The sequence below is a fragment of the Eleutherodactylus coqui genome, chromosome 3 (assembly GCF_035609145.1).
Source record: "Eleutherodactylus coqui strain aEleCoq1 chromosome 3, aEleCoq1.hap1, whole genome shotgun sequence".
NCBI classification, from domain to species: domain Eukaryota; kingdom Metazoa; phylum Chordata; class Amphibia; order Anura; family Eleutherodactylidae; genus Eleutherodactylus; species Eleutherodactylus coqui.
This window is the reverse complement of record NC_089839.1, coordinates 17766394-17787094: the sequence shown is the minus strand read 5'-3', so window position 1 is coordinate 17787094 and position 20701 is coordinate 17766394. Positions and strand designations below refer to the sequence as shown.

At 49.4% G+C, this 20701-nt stretch overlaps 1 protein-coding gene across 2 annotated transcripts; it reads left to right on the top strand.

Annotated features, from left to right (window-relative positions):
* Positions 1–563: 563 nt before the first annotated feature.
* Positions 564–20377, top strand: DLK2 (delta like non-canonical Notch ligand 2). Of its 2 annotated transcripts, XM_066595199.1 has the most exons (8): positions 565–993; positions 3982–4417; positions 11316–11432; positions 13993–14082; positions 15548–15611; positions 16265–16395; positions 16674–16818; positions 18804–20377. In XM_066595199.1, exons 4-8 carry the CDS (start codon positions 14010–14012, stop codon positions 19507–19509), a joined length of 1119 nt encoding a protein of 372 aa, XP_066451296.1. In that variant the 5' UTR covers positions 565–993; positions 3982–4417; positions 11316–11432; positions 13993–14009; the 3' UTR covers positions 19510–20377. The 2 variants fall into 2 exon arrangements, with proteins under 2 accessions (XP_066451297.1, XP_066451296.1); XM_066595200.1 differs by lacking the exon at positions 11316–11432 and having other exon boundaries at positions 564–993.
* The last annotated feature ends 324 nt before the right edge of the window (positions 20378–20701 follow it).

Here is a 20701-nt window from a genome sequence, read left to right as displayed (position 1 = left end):
CACCTCTTTCCCTATAGATTGTAAGCTCCTTTCTTCGGGACTCTTAGTCATCTCATAAATGACCCTTGGCTTGTACATGATGGCAAGTCATACAACTCAAGCACGTAGCATTATCCAGACCTGGTATTGGCTTTACGACAGTGGCATCCATCGTGGTGCATTGACTGGCATCATGTGAAGTTGGGGCAGCAGAGGTCAGCAGACATTCAGGGCCGCGGCTATGGTGCAGTGGATGCAGCAGATGACCCTGGCCAACCGTTCTCTGCCCAGATGGTGCCCATGAGATGACCGTGAGGGACCTTTCGTTGTGGCCCTGGCTCGGTCACCCTGGGGTTTTCCTGTAGCAGTCTTCCCGGCCCTGCTATTCCTAAGAAATCCTGGGTATGTGGGGAATGAGGTACTAGCCAAACACAGGCGCACGCCACCCTCTGCCACCCGCCTCCTGCTCCCTCTGATCTCCTGTCAAATATAGGGAACAATAGGCATCTCCAGTTACAGTGAGCTGGGGAGGGGTGGGGGGCTCCAGGCGGACTGTGTGATGAGCAGGGGGACATTACTGGGGGTTAGACATTTGTTTCCATATGTTGAGTGCTGTGCCCTGGGTTGCTGGATAACAATGGGCAGTTAGCTGGTGCTGGGCACAGGTCTGGGCAGAGTCTGGCTCCTGGCTTGGTGGAGAGCCCATTGCTGCAGCTGTCCCGTCACTGCCTCCTTGTCTTTGCTTGGGGGATTACAGCAGGGAAGGTGTGTGAGAGTCTGCACAAGTGTCTGCCTGCTCCGCAGATTCCTGCTGCTCCCAGGTGAGGACGGGCTGCGCTGTGCACACCTCCGCTCCATGCTCAGCGCTCCACACCTGGACCTGGGGTCTCTGAGGACATTGTGGGGTCACCGCCGCTTCTACGGGGAATATACAAGCGAACTCCGGGAATTCTGCAGAAAGCAACAAGAAGACTTCTGGAAGAAGTGGAGAGACGAGAGCCTCACCACCCCAAGGTCAGAACCTCTGTATTATACATTATATACGTAAGGGATTCTGTCCCAAAGAGCTCACAATCTATTGTATTGTATGAAACTTCTATAATCCTCCATATTTTAACCCTCTACATAGTATAACAATCTCAGGTCACATCCTGTGTATTATAACATCTCTCCCTCCGTATTATAGCTATCTAAAGTTACATCCTGTGTATTATAACACCACCCAGTCCATATTATAGCAGTTGAAGGTCAGATCCTGTGTATTATAACATCTCCGTCTCCATATAATAACAATCTATGGTCACATAACATCTCTGCCTCCATATTACAATCTAAGGTGACATCCTGTGTATAACATCACCCCTTTATATTGCAGCAATCTCGGGTCACATCTTGTAAATTATGACATCACTCCCTCCGTATTATGACAATTATTAGGCCACATCTTGTGTATTATAACATCACCCGTCCATATTACAACAGTTGAAGGTGACATCTTGTGTATTAGAACATCGCTACCTCCATATTATAACTATCTAAGGCCACATCCTGTGGATTATAGTATCACCTATATCTGATCTCACACAGTTTATATAGATTAGTGGGATGGAAGTGACTGAGCACACCGACTACCATAATTCACAGGTCTGTTATTTTCTTCTGTGGAATAAATGGTGCATCTCCCCCCGGAACCCAGGCTTGATATTCCACCAGCCCAGCACCCAGGGTACATCTCCCACCATTCTCCCCCAGCACCCAGGCTTGATATTCCACCAGCCCAGCACCCAGGGTACATCTCCCACCATTCTCCCCCAGCACCCAGGCTTGATATTCGACCAGCCCAGCACCCAAGGTACATCTCCCACCATTCTCCCCCAGCACCCAGGGTAGATATCCCACCAGCCTATCACCCAGGGTATATCTCCCACCGTTCCCCTTCAGCACCCAGGCCCTATTCCCCACCAGTGATTCACAGCACCCAGAGCAAATATCCCACCAGTCCACACCAGCAACCAGGGCACATCTCCCACCAGTGTACTTCCAACACCCAGGGCACATCTCCCACCAGTGTCCCTCAGCACTCAGGACACCTCTCCAACCAGTCCACCCCAGCAACTAGGGCACATCTCCCACCAGTCTACTCCCAACACCCAGGGCACATCTCCCACCAGTCCACCCCCAACACCCGGGGCACATCTCCAACCAGTCCACCCCAGCAACGAGGACACATGTCTCACCAGGCCACCCCAGCACTCAGGCTACATTTCCCGCCAATTTCCTCTCTGCAGTACCTGGGATACTGCTCTGACCAGTCCCTCCCAGCAACTGTAGCATGTCTTCCACCAGTCCTGCCCCCATAACCCAGGGCATATCTGCTACCATTCCCTCCCAGGACTCAGTACACATACCCCACCAGTCCCTGCCAGCACCAGGGAAATATCTCCCACTAGTCTGCTCCAGTACCCGAGGCACATCTCCCACCAGTCCACCCCAGCACCCAGGATACATCTCCCACCAGTCCATGCCCAACACCCAGGGCACATCTCACACCAGTGTCCCTCAGCACTCAGGGCACCTCTCCAACCAGTCTACCCCGACAACTAGGGCACATCTCTCACCAGGCCACCCCAGCACTCAGGCAACATTTCCCGCCAATTTCCTCCCTGCAGTACCTGGGATCTATCTCCGAACAGTCCCTCCCAGCAACTGTAGTAAATCTTCCACCAGTCCTGCCCCCATCACCCAGGGCATATCTGCTGCCATTCCCTCCCAGGACTCAGTACACATACCCCACCAGTCCCTGCCAGCACCACGGACATATCTCCCACCAGTCCTGCTCCAGTACCCGAGGCACATCTCCCACCAGTCCACCCAAGCTCCCAGGGCACATCTTTTGCGACTTGTCCTTGGCATTCAGGGAATATCTCCTGCTAGTCTTTTTCCCAGCACCTGGTGCACACCCTCTACCAGTTCCTCCTAGCACTGGGGCTTATTTCCTGCAAGTCTCTCCAAGCATCCATTGCATATTTCTCTTCAGTCCTGTCCTCAGAACCCAGGGAATATACCCTACAAGTCCCTCCCAGCACTCTAGGCACACATCTCTCCAGTATATCCCAGTCTCTGGGATACAGCATTTTCCAACTGCACTCATGGCATATCTCCCATCATTCCTACCCTCAGCACCCAGGACACATCCCTCGACAGTCTCTCCAGCATCTGTAGTGCATATTCTCTGTCAGCCCCTCTGAGCACCTGTGGCATATCTCTCTCTAGTCCTGCCCCCAACACCTGAGGAATATCTTCTACAGTCCCTCCCAGGACTCTGGGCACATCTCCCACCAGTACATTCCAGCACCCAGGACACATCCTTTGCCAATTGCCCCCAGTATCCGAGGCTTATCTCCGGCTAGTCTTTCCTGGGGCATATCCTCCACCAGTTATTACCAGGACTGGGGCATATTCCTCACCAGTCCCTTCAAGCACCTGTAGAATATTTCTCTTCAATCATGCCCCCAGCACCTGAGGAATATTCCCTACTAGTCTCTCATAGCACATCTGGCACATCTCTCACCAGCACCTGAGGTACTTTCTTTGCTAACTGTTCCAGCAACTAGGGTATATCTTCTGCTAGCCCCTCCTAGCATCAAGGGCATATCCTCCACCAGCCCCTTCCAGCACCTGGGGCATATCTCCCACTAGTCTCTCCAAGCACTGAGGCATATCCCCCATCAGTCTCTCCCAGCACCCATAGCATATTTCCCACCATTCCTACCCCCAGCACCCTGGACACATTCCTATCCAGTCTCCTCAGCACCTGTGGCACATACCCCACCAGTCCCTTCTAGAACTGGGGCATATTTCCTGCCAGTCCCTCCAAGGCCTCGTGTCATATCTTCCACTATTCCTGCCCCCAGCACCCGGGGCACATTCCCCACCAGTCCTCCCAGCTACACATTGATTCATACAGTGTATAACCTAATATTTAATCTGCTCCTCATGTAGGTCTTGTTCTGTTGGATACCAGTTCAGACCATCCATGTTGTAACCTTGGATTATCTTGAACCTCTTGGACATTCTGGTGATGGCGGCCAGACACCCGGTCACTGCACACATGTTAGCCCCTGAGCGTGGCCCTTATCTACAGGAATTACGGGCGATCGAAGGAGACGACTACTAAAGGTTTTACAGATTGCACATTATTGGATCAGAATATCAACCGCACGAGGCGTTATCATCTAGAGGCCTGACTCTGTACTGGTCACCTGTGGAGTGTAATGCGTGAAGCCCTGCGCCAAGGGCAGAGCTTCACAACTGGGATCCTGTGAACTGTGTGCAAAGGACTCCAAAGGCTCCTCCCCTGCAGTACCAGGTTCATCTATTAACCTGAAGAAGCCCGCACTGTGAGGAGCACAAAGTGCCACTGCACGTCGAGTACGAGGTAATGTTATCCGACAACTCCTCCTAATACACAGACATCAGACTCTTCTCCAACTAATGCACACACTTCAGCCCCCTGACCCACCTCCTAGCACGCAGGCATCAGCCCCCAGACCCACCTCCTAGTACACAGACATCAGCCCCCAGACCCACCTCCTAGTATGCGGACATCAGCCCCCAGACCCACCTCCCAATACGCAGGCATCAACCCCCAGGCCCACCTTCTAGTACGCGAACATCAGCCCCCAGACCTACCTTCTAGTACGCGGACATCAGCCCCCAGCCCCACCTCTTAGTACGCGGACATCAGCCCCCAACCCCACCTCTTAGTACGCGGACATCAGCCCCCAGACCCACCTCCTAGTAAACGGACATCAGCCCCACCTCTTAGTACACGGACATCAGCCCCCAGACCCACCTCCTAGTACACGGACATCAGCCCCCAGACCCACCTCCTAGTAGACGGACATCAGCTCCCAGATCCACCCATTTACATGGCCATCAGCCCCCAGACCCACCTCCTAGTACACGGACATCAGCCCCCAGTCCCACCTCTTAGTACACAGACATCAGCCCCCAGACCCACCCCCTAGTACACAGACATCAGCCCCCAGACCCACCCCCTAGTACACAGACATCAGCCCCCAGACCAACCTCCTAGTACATGGACATCAGCCCCCAGACCCACCTCCTAGTACACAGATATCAGCTTCCAGACCCACCTCCTAGTACACAGACATCAGCCCCCAGACTCACCTCCTAGTACACAGACATCAGCCCCCAGTCCGACCTCCTAGTACATGGACATCAGCCCCCAGACCCACCTCCTAGTAGACAGATATCAGCCCCCAGACCCACCTCCTAGTACACAGACATCAGCCCCCAGTCCGACCTCCTAGTACGCAGACATCAGCCCCCAGTCCCACCTCTTAGTACACAGACATCAGCCCCCAGACTCACCCCCTAGTACACAGACATCAGCCCCCAGACTCACCTCCTAGTACACAGACATCAGCCCCCAGACTCACCCCTTAGTACACAGACATCAGCCTCCAGACCCACCCCCTAGTACACAGACATCAGCCCCCAGACTCACCCCCTAGTACACGGACATCAGCCCCCAGACCCACCCCCTAGTACACAGACATCAGCCCCCAGACTCACCTCCTAGTACACGGACATCAGCCCCCAGACCCACCTCCTAGTACATGGACATCAGCCCCCAGACCCACCTCCTAGTACATGGACATCAGCCCCCAGACCCACCTCCTAGTACGCAGGCATCAGCCCCAGACTCACCTCCTAGTACACAGACATCAGCCCCCAGACCCACCTCCTAGTACACAGACATCAGCCCCAGACCCACCTCCTAGTACACAGACATCAGCCCCCAGACCTTCCTCTCCTTCTAATAAAGAGAGGAGATAGAGATGTAGGTTGATGCTCCTTGTCCCTTAATGCCAAATACATACTAGGACCCCCACCTGCCATGTGTTATTTATAATACTGGGGTCTTTTTGTGTGGCAGAGGGGGCTCTAGGCCCTCCCATACACCGGGGCCTGGATACGACTGCTACCTCTGCACCCCCAACAGTAGCTCCACAGCTGGAAGGCCCTTTTCTTTGACATGCAATTTGCGTGGTCACATGGCACTATAATCCATTTTAGTAGCTTTTTTGCACCAGTTAAGCAGACGAGTGGCGGCACTAAACATTACAGCTGGGTGTATTGTATGGTAGACTTGGGGGTATGTTGCAGTAGAGGCCTGTATTTTATTATTTACAGTTGGGTATATTGGCACAGTCCAATGTCGTATTTTGTACAATTGGGTGTATTATCAGTACTATTATGTACGCTACAGTTGGGTGTATTGAGCAGTACATCAGGGGTATTGTACAGTACAGTTGGGTGTATATGGTGTAGTACAGTCAGGGGTATGGTACGGTACAGTCAGGGGTATTGTACAGTACAGTTGGGTGTATATGGTGTAGTACAGTCAGGGGTATGGTACGGTACAGTCAGGGGTATTGTACAGTACAGTTGGGTGTATATGGTGTAGTACAGTCAGGGGTATTGTACAGTACAGTTAGGTGTATATGGTGTAGTACAGTCAGGTGTATGGTACGGTACAGTTGTGTTGTAAGGTGTAGTACAGTCAGGGGTATTGTACAGTACAGTTAGGTGTATATGGTGTAGTACAGTCAGGGGTATTGTACAGTACAGTTAGGTGTATATGGTGTAGTACAGTCAGGTGTATGGTACCGTACAGTTGTGTTGTAAGGTGTAGTACAGTCAGGGGTATTGTACAGTACAGTTAGGTGTATATGGTGTAGTACAGTCAGGTGTATGGTACGGTACAGTTGTGTTGTAAGGTGTAGTACAGTCAGGGGTATTGTACAGTACAGTTAGGTGTATATGGTGTAGTACAGTCAGGGGTATTGTACAGTACAGTTAGGTGTATATGGTGTAGTACAGTCAGGTGTATGGTACGGTACAGTTGTGTTGTAAGGTGTAGTACAGTCAGGGGTATTGTACAGTACAGTTACCGTAGGTGTATATGGTGTAGTACAGTCAGGGGTATTGTACAGTACAGTTAGGTGTATATGGTGTAGTACAGTCAGGTGTATGGTACGGTACAGTTGTGTTGTAAGGTGTAGTACAGTCAGGGGTATTGTACAGTACAGTTAGGTGTATATGGTGTAGTACAGTCAGGTGTATGGTACGGTACAGTTGTGTTGTAAGGTGTAGTACAGTCAGGGGTATTGTACAGTACAGTTAGGTGTATATGGTGTAGTACAGTCAGGGGTATTGTACAGTACAGTTAGGTGTATATGGTGTAGTACAGTCAGGTGTATGGTACGGTACAGTTGTGTTGTAAGGTGTAGTATGGTGCATTGTGATTGAGTAGAACAATCTTATTTATTGTGTATTCTAGTAGGGTATATTGTGCAGTTGGTGTATTTGCAGCACAAACTGGTGTATTGTGCGGTACAGTCAGGTGTATTGTGCGGTACAGTCAGGTGTATTGTGTACAGGTAGGTGGATTGCACTACACAATTGACTTTATTGTTCTGATTTGGATATATAGTGCGGTACAGTTGCATGTAGTATTCTACAAAGTTGGGTGTAATATTCTGTAGCGGATGGTGGATTGCACTATACAGTCGATGTGATATTCTGTAGCGGGTGGATTGCGCTATACAGTCGGTGTGATTTTCTGTAACGGATGGTTGGTTGCACTATACAGTCGGTGTGATATTCTGTAGTAGATGGTGGATTGCGCTATACAGTCGGTGTGATATTCTGTAGTAGATGGTGGATTGCGCTATACAGTCGGTGTAATATTCTGTAGTGGATGGTGGATTGCGCTATACAGTCGGTGTAATATTCTGTAGCGGATGGTGGATTGCGCTATACAGTCGGTGTGATATTCTGTAGCAGATGGTGGATTGCGCTATACAGTCGGTGTGATATTCTGTAGTGGATGGTGGATTGCGCTATACAGTCGGTGTAATATTCTGTAGCGGAAGGTGGATTGCGCTATACAGTCGGTGTAATATTCTGTAGCGGAAGGTGGATTGCGCTATACAGTCGGTGTAATATTCTGTAGCGGAAGGTGGATCGCGCTATACAGTCGGTGTGATATTCTGTAGTGGATGGTGGATTGCGCTATACAGTCGGTGTGATATTCTGTAGCAGATGGTGGATTGCACTATGCAGTCAGTGTGATATTCTGTAGCGGATGGTGGATTGCGCTATACAGTCGGTGTGATATTCTGTAGCAGATGGTGGATTGCGCTATACAGTCGGTGTAATATTCTGTAGCGGAAGGTGGATCGCGCTATACAGTCGGTGTGATATTCTGTAGCGGATGGTGGATTGCGCTATACAGTCGGTGTGATATTCTGTAACGGATGGTGGATTGCGCTATACAGTCGGTGTGATTTTCTGTAACGGATGGTGGATTGCGCTATACAGTTGGGTGTGATATTCTGTAGCAGATAGTGGATTGCGCTATACAGTCGGTGTGATATTCTGCAGCGGATGGTGGATTGCGCTATATAGTCAGGTGTGATATTCTGTAGCGGCTGGTGGATTGCGCTTTACAGTCGGTGTGATATTCTGTAGAGGATGGTGGATTACGCTACACAGTCGTATGATATTCTGTAGCGGCTGGTGGATTGTACTATACAGGCACGTATGATATTCTGTAGCGGCTGGTGGATTGGGCTATACAGTTAGTGTGATATTCTGTAGCGGCTGGTGGATTACTCTATACAGTCGTATGATATTCTGTAGCGGCTGGTGGATTGTACTATACAGGCACGTATGATATTCTGTAACGGCTGGTGGATTGTACTATACAGGCACGTATGATATTCTGTAGCGGCTGGTGGATTGTACTATACAGTTAGTGTGATATTCTGTAGCGGCTGGTGGATTACTCTATACAGTCGTATGATATTCTGTAGCGGCTGGTGGATTACTCTATACAGTCGTATGATATTCTGTAGCGGCTGGTGGATTGTACTATACAGGCACGTATGATATTCTGTAACGGCTGGTGGATTGTACTATACAGGCACGTATGATATTCTGTAGCGGCTGGTGGATTGTACTATACAGTTAGTGTGATATTCTGTAGCGGCTGGTGGATTACTCTATACAGTCGTATGATATTCTGTAGCGGCTGGTGGATTGTACTATACAGGCACGTATGATATTCTGTAGCGGCTGGTGGATTGGGCTATACAGTTAGTGTGATATTCTGTAGCGGCTGGTGGATTGTACTATACAGTTAGTGTGATATTCTGTAGCGGCTGGTGGATTATACTATACAGTCATATGATATTCTGTAGAGGATGGTGGATTGTACTATACAGGCACGTATGATATTCTGTAGCGGCTGGTGGATTGGGCTATACAGTTAGTGTGATATTCTGTAGCGGCTGGTGGATTGCGCTATACAGTTAGTGTGATATTCTGTAGAGGATGGTGGGTTGCGCTACACAGTCGGTGTGATATTCTGTAGCGGCTGGTGGATTGTACTATACAGGCACGTATGATATTCTGTAGAGGATGGTGGATTGCGCTATACAGTTAGTGTGATATTCTGTAGCGGCTGGTGGATTATACTATACAGTCATATGATATTCTGTAGAGGATGGTGGATTGCGCTATACAGTTAGTGTGATATTCTGTAGCAGATGGTGGATTGCGCTGTACGGTTGGCTATATTGTTCTGCAGATTTCGGTGTATTATATGGCATTTGGGCTTGGGCTCCAGGATGACTGTAGGTCACCCCGGCTGTAGAACATCACCATAGTTGGGTCTGCTGAGGATGATTGTCACTTTATCACGCAGAGGACAGATATCTGGCTATCTCACGTGACTTGCGTCCGACCGCTGCAACGCTTGTTACTGCGGACTCCGATATGTGTGGTGACCCACTGAGGACGGTGTTGCTGCTGCAGTCACATCTGCCCGTCGCTTCACCCCTCTCCACACGACTGGCATCCTGTCAACATATAATCGCCTCTCTGCTGTCAGCAGTTATAGACTCACTGGCAGCTGCGCCCACCCTGGGGGCCTGCCCGGGTCCAGATTATCTGTCATTACGATGTCCAGGTATGTGTCCCAGGGACACGCAGACACCTGCTGAGCACAATCCGCTGACAGACCACAATTAAAAACTTCCAGTCACCAAACAAGGTGCTGACAGGGACATAGAATATCACCTGTGTCCCCGCGGGAACATGGCTGCACCTGAATGGGTGCTCTATCAATCCGTCTGCATTATGACTGGATGCAAACAAGGAATGTTTCTATTCACTGACAGTAAGCAGAGATCTAGAAAAAAAGGAATTAAAAGCAGCAGAATTGGGAAAATCCAGCAATCCGAGCGACTTCTAATGAGGCCTGGTCATTGGTACTAGACTAGCCGGGGCCTCACTGCCAAGCGGGGGGGGGGGGGGGGGGGGGTTTCTCATGCAACGGGGTGGAGAGTATACAGAGAATGAGGACGGAAACAACTCATCACAGAAAGGGGTCAGAGGAGGATGTCAGGAATCGCTCTGACCAGCAGGTGCTATACAGGCAAGAGCAGCTGAAGACAACGCTGACACTCCAACTGATGTGTCCAAAGGCCCAACTTGCCATTCTGTAGCATGGATGGGCTATAACATCAGACGACCAATTCCAGCGCCATCGTGTCTGCGAGACTGCAGTGGGCAAAAGAGCACAAAAATTGTATCACTAAGCAGCAGAAAAACATCCCCTGGTCAGATGAATCCAGATTTCGTGCTGACGGGAGGTCAAAATTTGGCGCAAGCAGGTGGTCAGAACATTCTGTTCTTCTATCTAATGTGCGTCAACTACAAGAAGCTTCCTGTCCGCAGGGGCCGTTTTCCCCACAAACCGATTTCATCACCAAGTGGGATCTACACTACAACGAATTGCTGTGGGTCTGAAGGCCAAAGAAATCCAACGCCCTGCTAGATGGGGCTCTAATAAAGGGGGTGTTTAGTGTATAGTGAAATACAGGCCCAAATCACCTCTATATAAGGTCCATATGATTGATGAATGCGATCCTCGCACATCGTCCGTACAACCCAAATGTCTCCTGTGATATTCAGAACTGATCTCCCACATGACTGCTATACAGGGCAAAGAATAGAAGTAGCGCAATACCTAAAATAATGCCATGCTGTACCCAGATTGATAGTGCGATATGCTACCATACCGTACATATATTAATGGTCCTCTTTGATGGTCACATACAGATCTCGCCTGTCTGGACTCTTCACTATGAGGGGTCTAGAAGACCACCTCCTACCACAGATGGACATGAATGGAGACCACTAATCCTCACCTCTGTATTGATCTCTCCAATCTACAGGGATACCTGGGATGTCCGAACATCAGGGTTCACAATCCTCCTGACCTCAAGATGGGACCTTCCCTGCACTTCTTGCCATAACCAGCAGGACGGCCACACTGTGTCCTTCCACTGAAGGTAGGAGTCCTACTAGTTGCCTCCTACGTCACGTACATGGTGGGGCGGGGGAGTAAAGATATGACATGACCGACCATAAACCTCCTCAGATCTTTCTGCAAAGTAAAGTTATCTCCAGCTATACGTCCTTCAGAGCAGCGATCAGTCTACGTCAGAGACCACCACAAGCTGAGGTTCTCCACCTAGGTCTCACGGGAAGGTCCATTTACTGTGCCTGACCTTCTCCATGGTCTCCTCCATTCAGTAGGTCCATTTACTGTGCCTGACCTTCTCCATGGTCTCCTCCATCCAGTAGGGCCATTTGCTGTGCCTGACCTTCTCTATGGTCTACTCCATTCAGTAGGGCCATTTACTGTACCTAACCTTCTCCATGGTCTCCTCCATCCAGTAGGTCCATTTACTGTTCCTGACCTTCTCCATGGTCTCCTCCATCCAGTAGGTCCATTTACTGTACCTGACCTTCTCCATGGTCTCCTCTATCCAGTAGGGCCATTTTCTGTACCTAACCTTCTCCATGGTCTCCTCCATCCAGTAGGGCCATTTTCTGTACCTAACCTTCTCCATGGTCTCCTCTATCCAGTAGGTCCATTTACTGTAACATGACCTTCTCCATGGTCTCCTCTATCCAGTACAGAAGCTGAGGTTTGAGGTCCTGGTCAGATGAGGTGTGAGGGTCCAGCACGTGGCATTGCTGGGTGTACCGGGCCTTCATGGTTGCACATGGGGGTCTCTGTAGTTCTAGATTACAGACGCTGGGGCATTGCGCTCTCCCATAAAATTACCTTTAAATGGGGCCATTATCGCTGGAAACAGCAAATTTGGGAGATAGTCCTGTGAGCAAGCAACCGCCGACAAGGCACTGAATGACAAATCGCTCACTTGTTGAAATCGCTTGCGTTTTGAGCGACTCCTGTTTGCAGTGAAGGGAGGCGGTCTGCCGGAACGATCTCCTGCCACCCCACCGCCATTCACAGAACAAGTATTGCTCCTGTGTAAAAGCACCGGAGAGATCGTAACGAGCACAACAGTCAGGCGACAGTCGTACCGTGTAAAGGTACCTTTAAGCCCAGCGGCGGTAACTCAAGGTCCTCAAGATGCCCCCATCATTAGGATATGTTCTTTAAAAGAGGCCCTTTTAAATGGGGCAGTTTTCGACCCGTTGTAAACGAACACCGATTGACAACCATGTTTGCTTTTGTCTACACGGGCCAAAAATTGCAGTGACGGGGACTAATGATGAAAATCAATGATCAGCTGACAAATGGCCGTTCGGTCGATTCGTCGGCCGTTTTACTCGGCCTGATGGTCTAGTAAACCGACGTTCGGAGGAACATTCATGCCCAATAATAGGGCTTTAACCCTTTGCAATCCAATTTTGGATTCAGGGTTTCCTAGGGGGCTTTCTCTTTCTGCCGTTATGCAATGGCGCCATCTGCTGGCTAGAGCCAGTACTGCGGTATGGGATATGCTGGAGAGGCCTACCGACAACAGAGCGGCCAATAATCTACAGTAAGAATACCCTGCCGGCCGCCCTCCAACATCCGAGCTGTACAGCCTTCAATTAGAATGCCTTTAGACGTCAGACAGTGGATTGGAAAGGGTTAAGGCTTCATTTACACTTGTGGGAATGATGATGAAAATCTGCAGCACTTTACAGTAGCAGCATTGTGGATGACATTGCAAAAAATCTCATCCATACTATGCTGAAAAATCCACAGCGTAAACTGACCCGCAGCGGGAAACTTAAATCCGTCGTATGTCAATTTATGCTGCCGATTACAAGCAGATTTTAAGACAGCCCTGCACTAAAATCCACTGCGTGTAAGGCTATGTGGAGTGTCCGCAGCGAACATTCTGCAGCAAATCCACAGTTTTCAATACGCCGTATGAACATAGCCTAATGGTTTACAATGATTTGTATAACATAGGTACAATTTATTGGGGATCCAAATAATCTTAAAGGAACACTCAGGTCAAAACCAGGGCGGGGGCATTGCAGGTACTTCCTCTGGGGTTGTCTCTGAATCACTCATGCTCCGCCCCCTCGGAGCCAACACTGCACAGAACAGTGGATCACAAGGTGGCATAAATCATAGTTGAAATCTATACCAGCTTGGATGACCTGAAGAGGCTCCAAACTGAACAAGAGGCCAGTCTAAGTAAATCTCTCCCCCCATGTGTTTCAGTTCCTCCCCCTCCCCGCCTGCTGTAAGTGAATTGAGACATGCATTCTTTATATCTAGAGGCTGAATACCTACCCTGACCCAGCCCTCCTCACAGCTGGGGCTTTGTTACAGTGTATCAGCGTAGATAACCAGCTAAAAACAGCAACAGCACCAATCTCTCTTCTGTTCTGTCCGGACTCTACACTGTTACATTGTTGCAAACTGCAGCTGTGTGAGCGGATCTAGGCTGGGTCAGGACAGTATCGTCTCTGGCTGATCTTTGTAACTACTGTGGGTGTAGCAAAAGGACAGCCGGGGTGAGGATGTTGAGGGTATGGATGCCTCCCTGGAGGTGCAGCCATTGGGGTGCTGACCGGTGTTTTCTCTCTGCTTAGACCCTGCGGTGCTGACCATGCTCTGGTGCCCTCCGCTCCTTCTCTCCGCCTTGTGTTGGGTCCTGTTCATCTACCAGACTTCAGTAACAGGTAATTATACTGATCCCCCGCGCCGTACTGAACACTTCCACCATCTCACAGGCTGCACAGACAGAAAATGTTAAGTAACTTTTGTAAATCCTTTACTTTACCGTTTTTGAGGTTTCATGTCTTATTCTCTAGTCACCTCCAGAGCTGCAGTCTCAATGCTGCTGATCGCCCTTGCCAGGGCTTCAGCTTCACCTCTGAGTCAGACATTTGCCTTTAGTTACCCACACTACGCTGCTTACACAAAAACAACTGAATGGTTTGCTGCAGCTCTGGCTGTGACTAGAGTATAACACAGCAGGATATTAAGTAACTAATTTTTGGCACCCAGCTTTGTGTGAACCCGGCCTGGCTTAGCGCGATACGTAATTTATCCTAATTCACGCCGCGGATTTGACACAATCAGCAGTGATTCCGTGGCCAATGCGCATCCTACAATTTCAATGGGGATCCACAATGTAGCCTATAGAGAACGGATCTTTCCACACGCGGAAAAATATAAGTGGCGTCACTTTTTGACGACGATTCCACACCAATCACGAATGGGGATTTGCCCATTGCAGATTCGCGGTTGCATACACGTAACAGAAATACGCAGCTTAGCGCAGCTCAGATTCTGCCATCTACAGCTAGTTCACATGGCGGAGTTCACCACGGATTTACGGAATGGGCGTCCGTAAATCCACACACAGATTTCTCCGACTGGATGGGCTAAATCCACAGCAGCAGATTTTGGGCAGAGTCCGCGGGAACAAAGCCAACCCCACCTGTGAGGTTGTTGGGGTCACCCGGGAGTCTACAGAGAGAGCGCTGAGAATTGGCGCTGGATTCTTTTTTCCGATTGTCCCTTTGAGCGCTTCACCTTTGCTTGTCAGACTTTTTCATAGCGCAGCGTCCTTACAGGTGTCGCTCCTGGGGGTCTACAACCCCAAATTCACCTTTTGGGGAAGTCAAGGTTTGGCTTTGGCGCCTGGGAGATGCTGGGATGGCATCAAAGCAAAATCCCTTAAGCTTTCAGGCTCGGGGCGTTGCGGGGGGTTTATGGGAGGCCTTTCTATTGCGATGGCTTACAACAGACTCATCCTTGGCCACTTGTTTATCAGCACTTGAGCATGTATTCGGCCTTTCACTGGAGGTCGGAGCATGCGAAGGCGTTCTGCATCCGTATAGCATCTGCACCATGTGCTGCATCAGTGACACCTAGAGGCCACATGCAGGTATTGCACCCATATCTCAGCATAACTGGTAGCAAGTGGATTAAAGGAGGAGGGTCACACACACTGCTGTCATTCATCTGCCTGCACCAACTCTGCCAACAATGTTTTAGGGCTGATTGTTCCCTATTGGCTTCGTAACATCAACTTTTATACTACGCCCTAAATCGCTGCGCTCATCACCCACCCTGTGCGACCCTCATAATGCTGTAACTGTGATGCCAGAGGTCACATGTGGCATTTCTCTTCTGCAGCTGACGAGTGCGCAGAGCGGTGTGACTTGTACCACGGACACTGTGACGAGGACGGCGTGTGCAGGTGAGTGAGCTGTCAAAGCAGCACGAAGCGATATGCAGCCGCCAGGCGGAACTACTGAGTGTGTGGAAACGTGTAGCCATTTGTTTCCCATTGATTGCAATGTTAAAACAAAACAAAAAAAAAATGGATACATTTCGATACATTTTTTGAGGGGGCTGAGAAAGTGGAGACTTTGTGCCACCTGAGAGTTTGAAACTGATCCCATTCCGAGCTGCTCTCCACACCCCATGATGCACTCTGCTACCCCTAAGGTCTTGTTCGCAAGGTGGAATTTTGTTGCAGATTTGATTGCAAATTCTGTGCCCAAGTCTGCCGCAAAATCCTGTTATTGGCATTTTGCCCCTGGCCAGGGTATATTCCGCATGCAGATCTGTACAAAGAAACGCGTCGCTTCGATGCGGATTTTAGGAGGCGGTATGGAAGTTTTCCATGGTGAATTCAGCCGTGCGAACATACCATAAATGTAGTTTCTCTACATGAGATTAGACTACATCTTCCACAATGCCACACAACAAGGCATCCTCCGTGCAGACACTGACCCAGCAGGGGGTGCAGGGAGAAGCAGCACAAGGGAAACGTTGCCCAGATGAGTACAGGATGGAGTCCGGATATCGGATTATTGCACCTTTTGACATGTCCTTGTTTTTTGACAGGTGTGACCCCGGCTGGGACGGTCCATTCTGTGAGGACTGTGTCAAGATGCCAGGCTGTGTCCATGGTGTGTGCCACCAGCCCTGGCAGTGCATGTGTCTGAGCGACTGGGCCGGGAAGTTCTGTGACAAGGGTGAGGTCCTTATTAATGTTCTGGTTATAATGGAGGTTGATGAGGTCATCGCGGAAGCTTGCCTCATTGAACCCCGAGGCGGCCGATGTCCTCATGCCTTGTAGATTATTAAAGGGGTATTCCCACCGTGAGTCATAAACGTCTAAGATGGGAACACCCCTTTAACAATCAGGAAGAGCCTCCAGCCAGCTTGACCAGGGTCTAAAAACCCTGCCTGACCCCATCAATCATTCCACACGATCCCCGCCATCATCCTCATGTATGTCTTGTCTCCATAGATCTGCACATCTGTGAACGATCCAATCCCTGCCAGAACGGGGCAGAATGCGTCATCACCCCGGAGGGCGATTACTCCTGTAACTGCCCAGAATCCTTCCACGGCAAAAACTGTGAACTCAAGAGAGGACCCTGTGAGATAGAAGGGTAAGAGTGCAAGGCCTCCTTCCCTGGCATTACCCACCCATATAGCCTATACCATAGCGCTCCAGCTGGCAGCTCTGGGCTTGGTGTAAGTGAAAGTAAAAGACTGGAGCAGGGGCGTAACTAAAGGCTCAGGGGCCCTGATGCAAAACGTGAGCTCAGGCCCCCCCTCTATCTGTTTTTGTACCCGTACCCATACCTAAACCGTGCTGCACAGAGACATAACTTGAAGCTTCTGGGCCCCAATACAAAACCTGTAACAGGGCCCCCAACTATAATGCTTTATTCATAGTACTGGACTCCCTATATGGAGAAGAGAGGCCTTATTGGGCCCCCTAAGGCTCCTGGGCCCGGGTGCAACCGCATCCCCTGCACCCTCTATAGTTACGCCCCTGGACTGGAGTATTTATGCCACTGTTGCATTCAGCTATGAGGATTGTTTCACACTGATACTCTGCAACAGACCCTCAGCTGCGAGAACTTATCATTCTACCAGGACGTGTTGCACATTGCTAGCAAGATTTTAGAATTGGCCCACTGGATATGTGTTGAGCAGGATTGGTTCACTAGATCAATATAGATCAGTCCACTACATCAGTGAAAGGATCATCTCTAGATCAGTGTAGATCACAACCAGTTTCAGTCTACTTGATTGGTGTCCAGAGTCCACTAAGATTGGTGTACATTAGTACCAGGATCTGCCCACTAGATCGGTGTAGATTAATCCATTTGACTGGTGAAAACATTGCTCCACAAGATCGGTACCAGGATCATTCCACAAAGTCAGTGTAGATCAGCGCCGGGATTGCTCTATTAGTTTGGTCTGCTAGATCGGTTTTAGGATTGCTCCACTCGAGCGGTACAATTGATTAGTACTAGGATCAGTGTACATCAGTGCCAGGAACAGTCCACTAGGTCAGTGTAGATCAATCCAACTGAGTAGTTCAAAGATTGGGACCAGACTTGATCCACTAGATCAAAGTATGGATCGGTCCACAAAAAGTCAGTAAAGATCAGTACCAGGATCACTCAAAAAACAGTGTAGATCAGTGCCAGGATCCCTCCATTAGTTTGGTCTGCTGGATCAGCATTAGGATTGCTCTACTCGATCAGTATCAGTCTATTAGATAAGTGTAAGGCAGTACAGGATCAGTACACTTGATTGGTGTCAGGATCAGTCAGTCCACTAGGATCAGTGTACATCAGTGTCGGGAACAGTCCACTAGATCAGTAAAAGGATCTGCTTACTAGATCATTGTCAGGATCGCTCCACTAAATCAGACCACTTGATTGGTGCCAGGACCTCTCCACTAAATCAGATCACTTGATTGGTGCCAGGACCTCTCCACTAGATCGGTGTAGATCAATCCATTTGAATGGTGCAAAGATCAATGCTCAAGCCACTAGATCAGTGTCAGGTTTGGTCTACTAGATTAATACCAGGATCACTTTGCAAATTCAGATCAGTGCCAGGATCGCTCCACTAGTTCGACCCTCTAGATCAGTGTTACGATCTGTCCACTAGATCAGTGTAAATCAGTCCAGCATCAGTGTACATCAGTGCCAGGACAAGTCCACTGGATCAGTACCAGGATCTCTTTACTAGATTAGTACAAGGATCTCTCCGCTAGATTAGTGTAGATCAATCCATTTGATTGTTGTAGAAGACCGATCCACATCAGTACCAGATTCAGTCCACTAGATCAGTGCCAGGCTCGATCTCCTAGATCATTGTCAGCATAGCCCCACTAGATCAATACTAGAATCGCTCTAGAAAGTCAGTATAGATCATTGCCAAGATTAACTCAAGGTCAGTGTGGACCGATGCAAGGATAGCTCCACCAGTTTGGTCTACTAGATCAGTGTTAGGATCAGTCTACTAGATCTGTGTGGATCAGTGCCAGGATCCCTCCATTATTCCCTAACTTTTGTGGTTGCCCTTAAGGTTTCTTGTATGACTGATGGTAATAATGTTTCTCGTCATTCAGGTTTCCATGCCAGAATGGTGGGACATGCCAGGATAATGGGGGCTACGCAGAGACCTTCACCTGCCGCTGTTTGGCCGGTTACGTGGGTCGATTGTGTGAGACAGATGTTGATGATTGCCTGATGCGTCCATGCGCCAACGGAGCCACCTGTATAGATGGAGTCAACCGCTTCTCATGCGAATGCCCTCACGGCTTCCAGGGACGTTTCTGCACAGTCAACATTGATGATTGCGCTGGGCAGCCATGTCACAACGGAGGGAGGTGCTACGATCGGGTCGGAGACTACGAGTGTTACTGTCCTGGTGGATTTACTGGAAAGTCTTGCGAGATCCTCGTTCCCAGGCCTACGTGGGAATATGAGACTGGAACATCACCATTAGATCGGGTACCCTCAGTACCCCCAACGAGGACAGTCAGTAGCACCAGGGGGACTGTTGGGTCCACCGAGAAACCTGGGCACTTCAAGATCTCCGTGAAGGAGGTGGTGACTCAGAGGGAACATGGACTCAGCAAACTACAATTAATCACGATCGCCGTGCTCGGAGTCATCACGGTCCTGGTGATTATCCTCACCGTGCTGCTGGTGGTGAGACACCGAAACCGAGGCACCTCTTGTTGGTGTCAGCGGTCCTCACCAGACACCAAGACTCATTATCACCAGTGTCAGGGGACGTCACAGGAGCACAAGAAGACCACGGAGTTATAAGCGGTCAATGTACATAATGGCGGCCTTGGATATAGACTGGCAGGTGGTCTCTATGTGAGCTTATAGACTTGTCTGAGCCCCTCTGCGGAATCTACAGGGGTCGCAGAATGACTCTAGGATGATGATGGTGACGAGAAGGAACTGAAAGTCATGTACTCCTAAAAGAAGCCTTGGTATTTAGCGGCTTCTTGCCCGGTCACATGACAAAAGGTGCCTTGCCCCCTTCCTTATGGTCTTAAGGAACTCTTCTTACACTCAGAGCCACGTATGGTAACTCCTGGTATGGAAGGTGACAACTTTCAAGAGGAAGCTGGGAGAAACTATTATATAAACTCACCCAAACATTATAAAATAATGGATCCAAGACACAAGAAAATTGAGCCCCGGAGTCGTCGTGTCGTGTGAAACCCCGAGTCACCAGGGCCTGCTGGATGACAACCACTAATGGCCACCATTACTCTGCGGATGAGAGTTGTCACCCCAAGACATACATATCTGCATTGTTATGTTGCTATACTCCTGCCCCCCAGCTTCCCTATGGCCATACCGGTGTAAATATCTGTAAATGTGGTGTTATATTCATGAACTAGGAAGCTCAGAATGAACAGAACTAGAGGTGAAGGGCACCCTCTGCAGACTGTGGCGTTATTGCAAGAAAAGAACTAGAGAGGAGATCATACATCGAATCAGAAGGGCGACTTCTAGAGGTTGTCCAATAATATTCTATCTTTTCTCTAAGTTGGAAGGAAATCTTTGTCCGGTACGGTCATGTGACCTGGATCCAGCGCTTATATCCAGAGATGTGAATATTAACTAGAATTAAATAAACTCTGTCCAGTTTCAAAATATGAAAATTAATTTGTTTGTTAGCAGCAAAATACTGACATACAATGCAAAGGATACTTCTATACTAAATTGGTGGTCTAGGGTTGCGAGTAGGTTATTTTATAAATTTCCTGGTGGTCTAGGGTGTAAAAGGGTTAGCTGTAGAGATGAGCGAGCATGCTCGGTTAAGGCAGATACTCGAGCGAGCATCGCTCTTCTCGAGTATCTGCATACTCGTCCGAGCAAATTCAGGGGAGGGGGAATGGCGGCAGGGGTGAGCGGGGGAAAGAGAGAGAGATCTCTCTCACTCTCCCCCCTGCATTTGCTCGGACGAGTATGCAGATACTCGAGAAGAGCGATGCTCGCT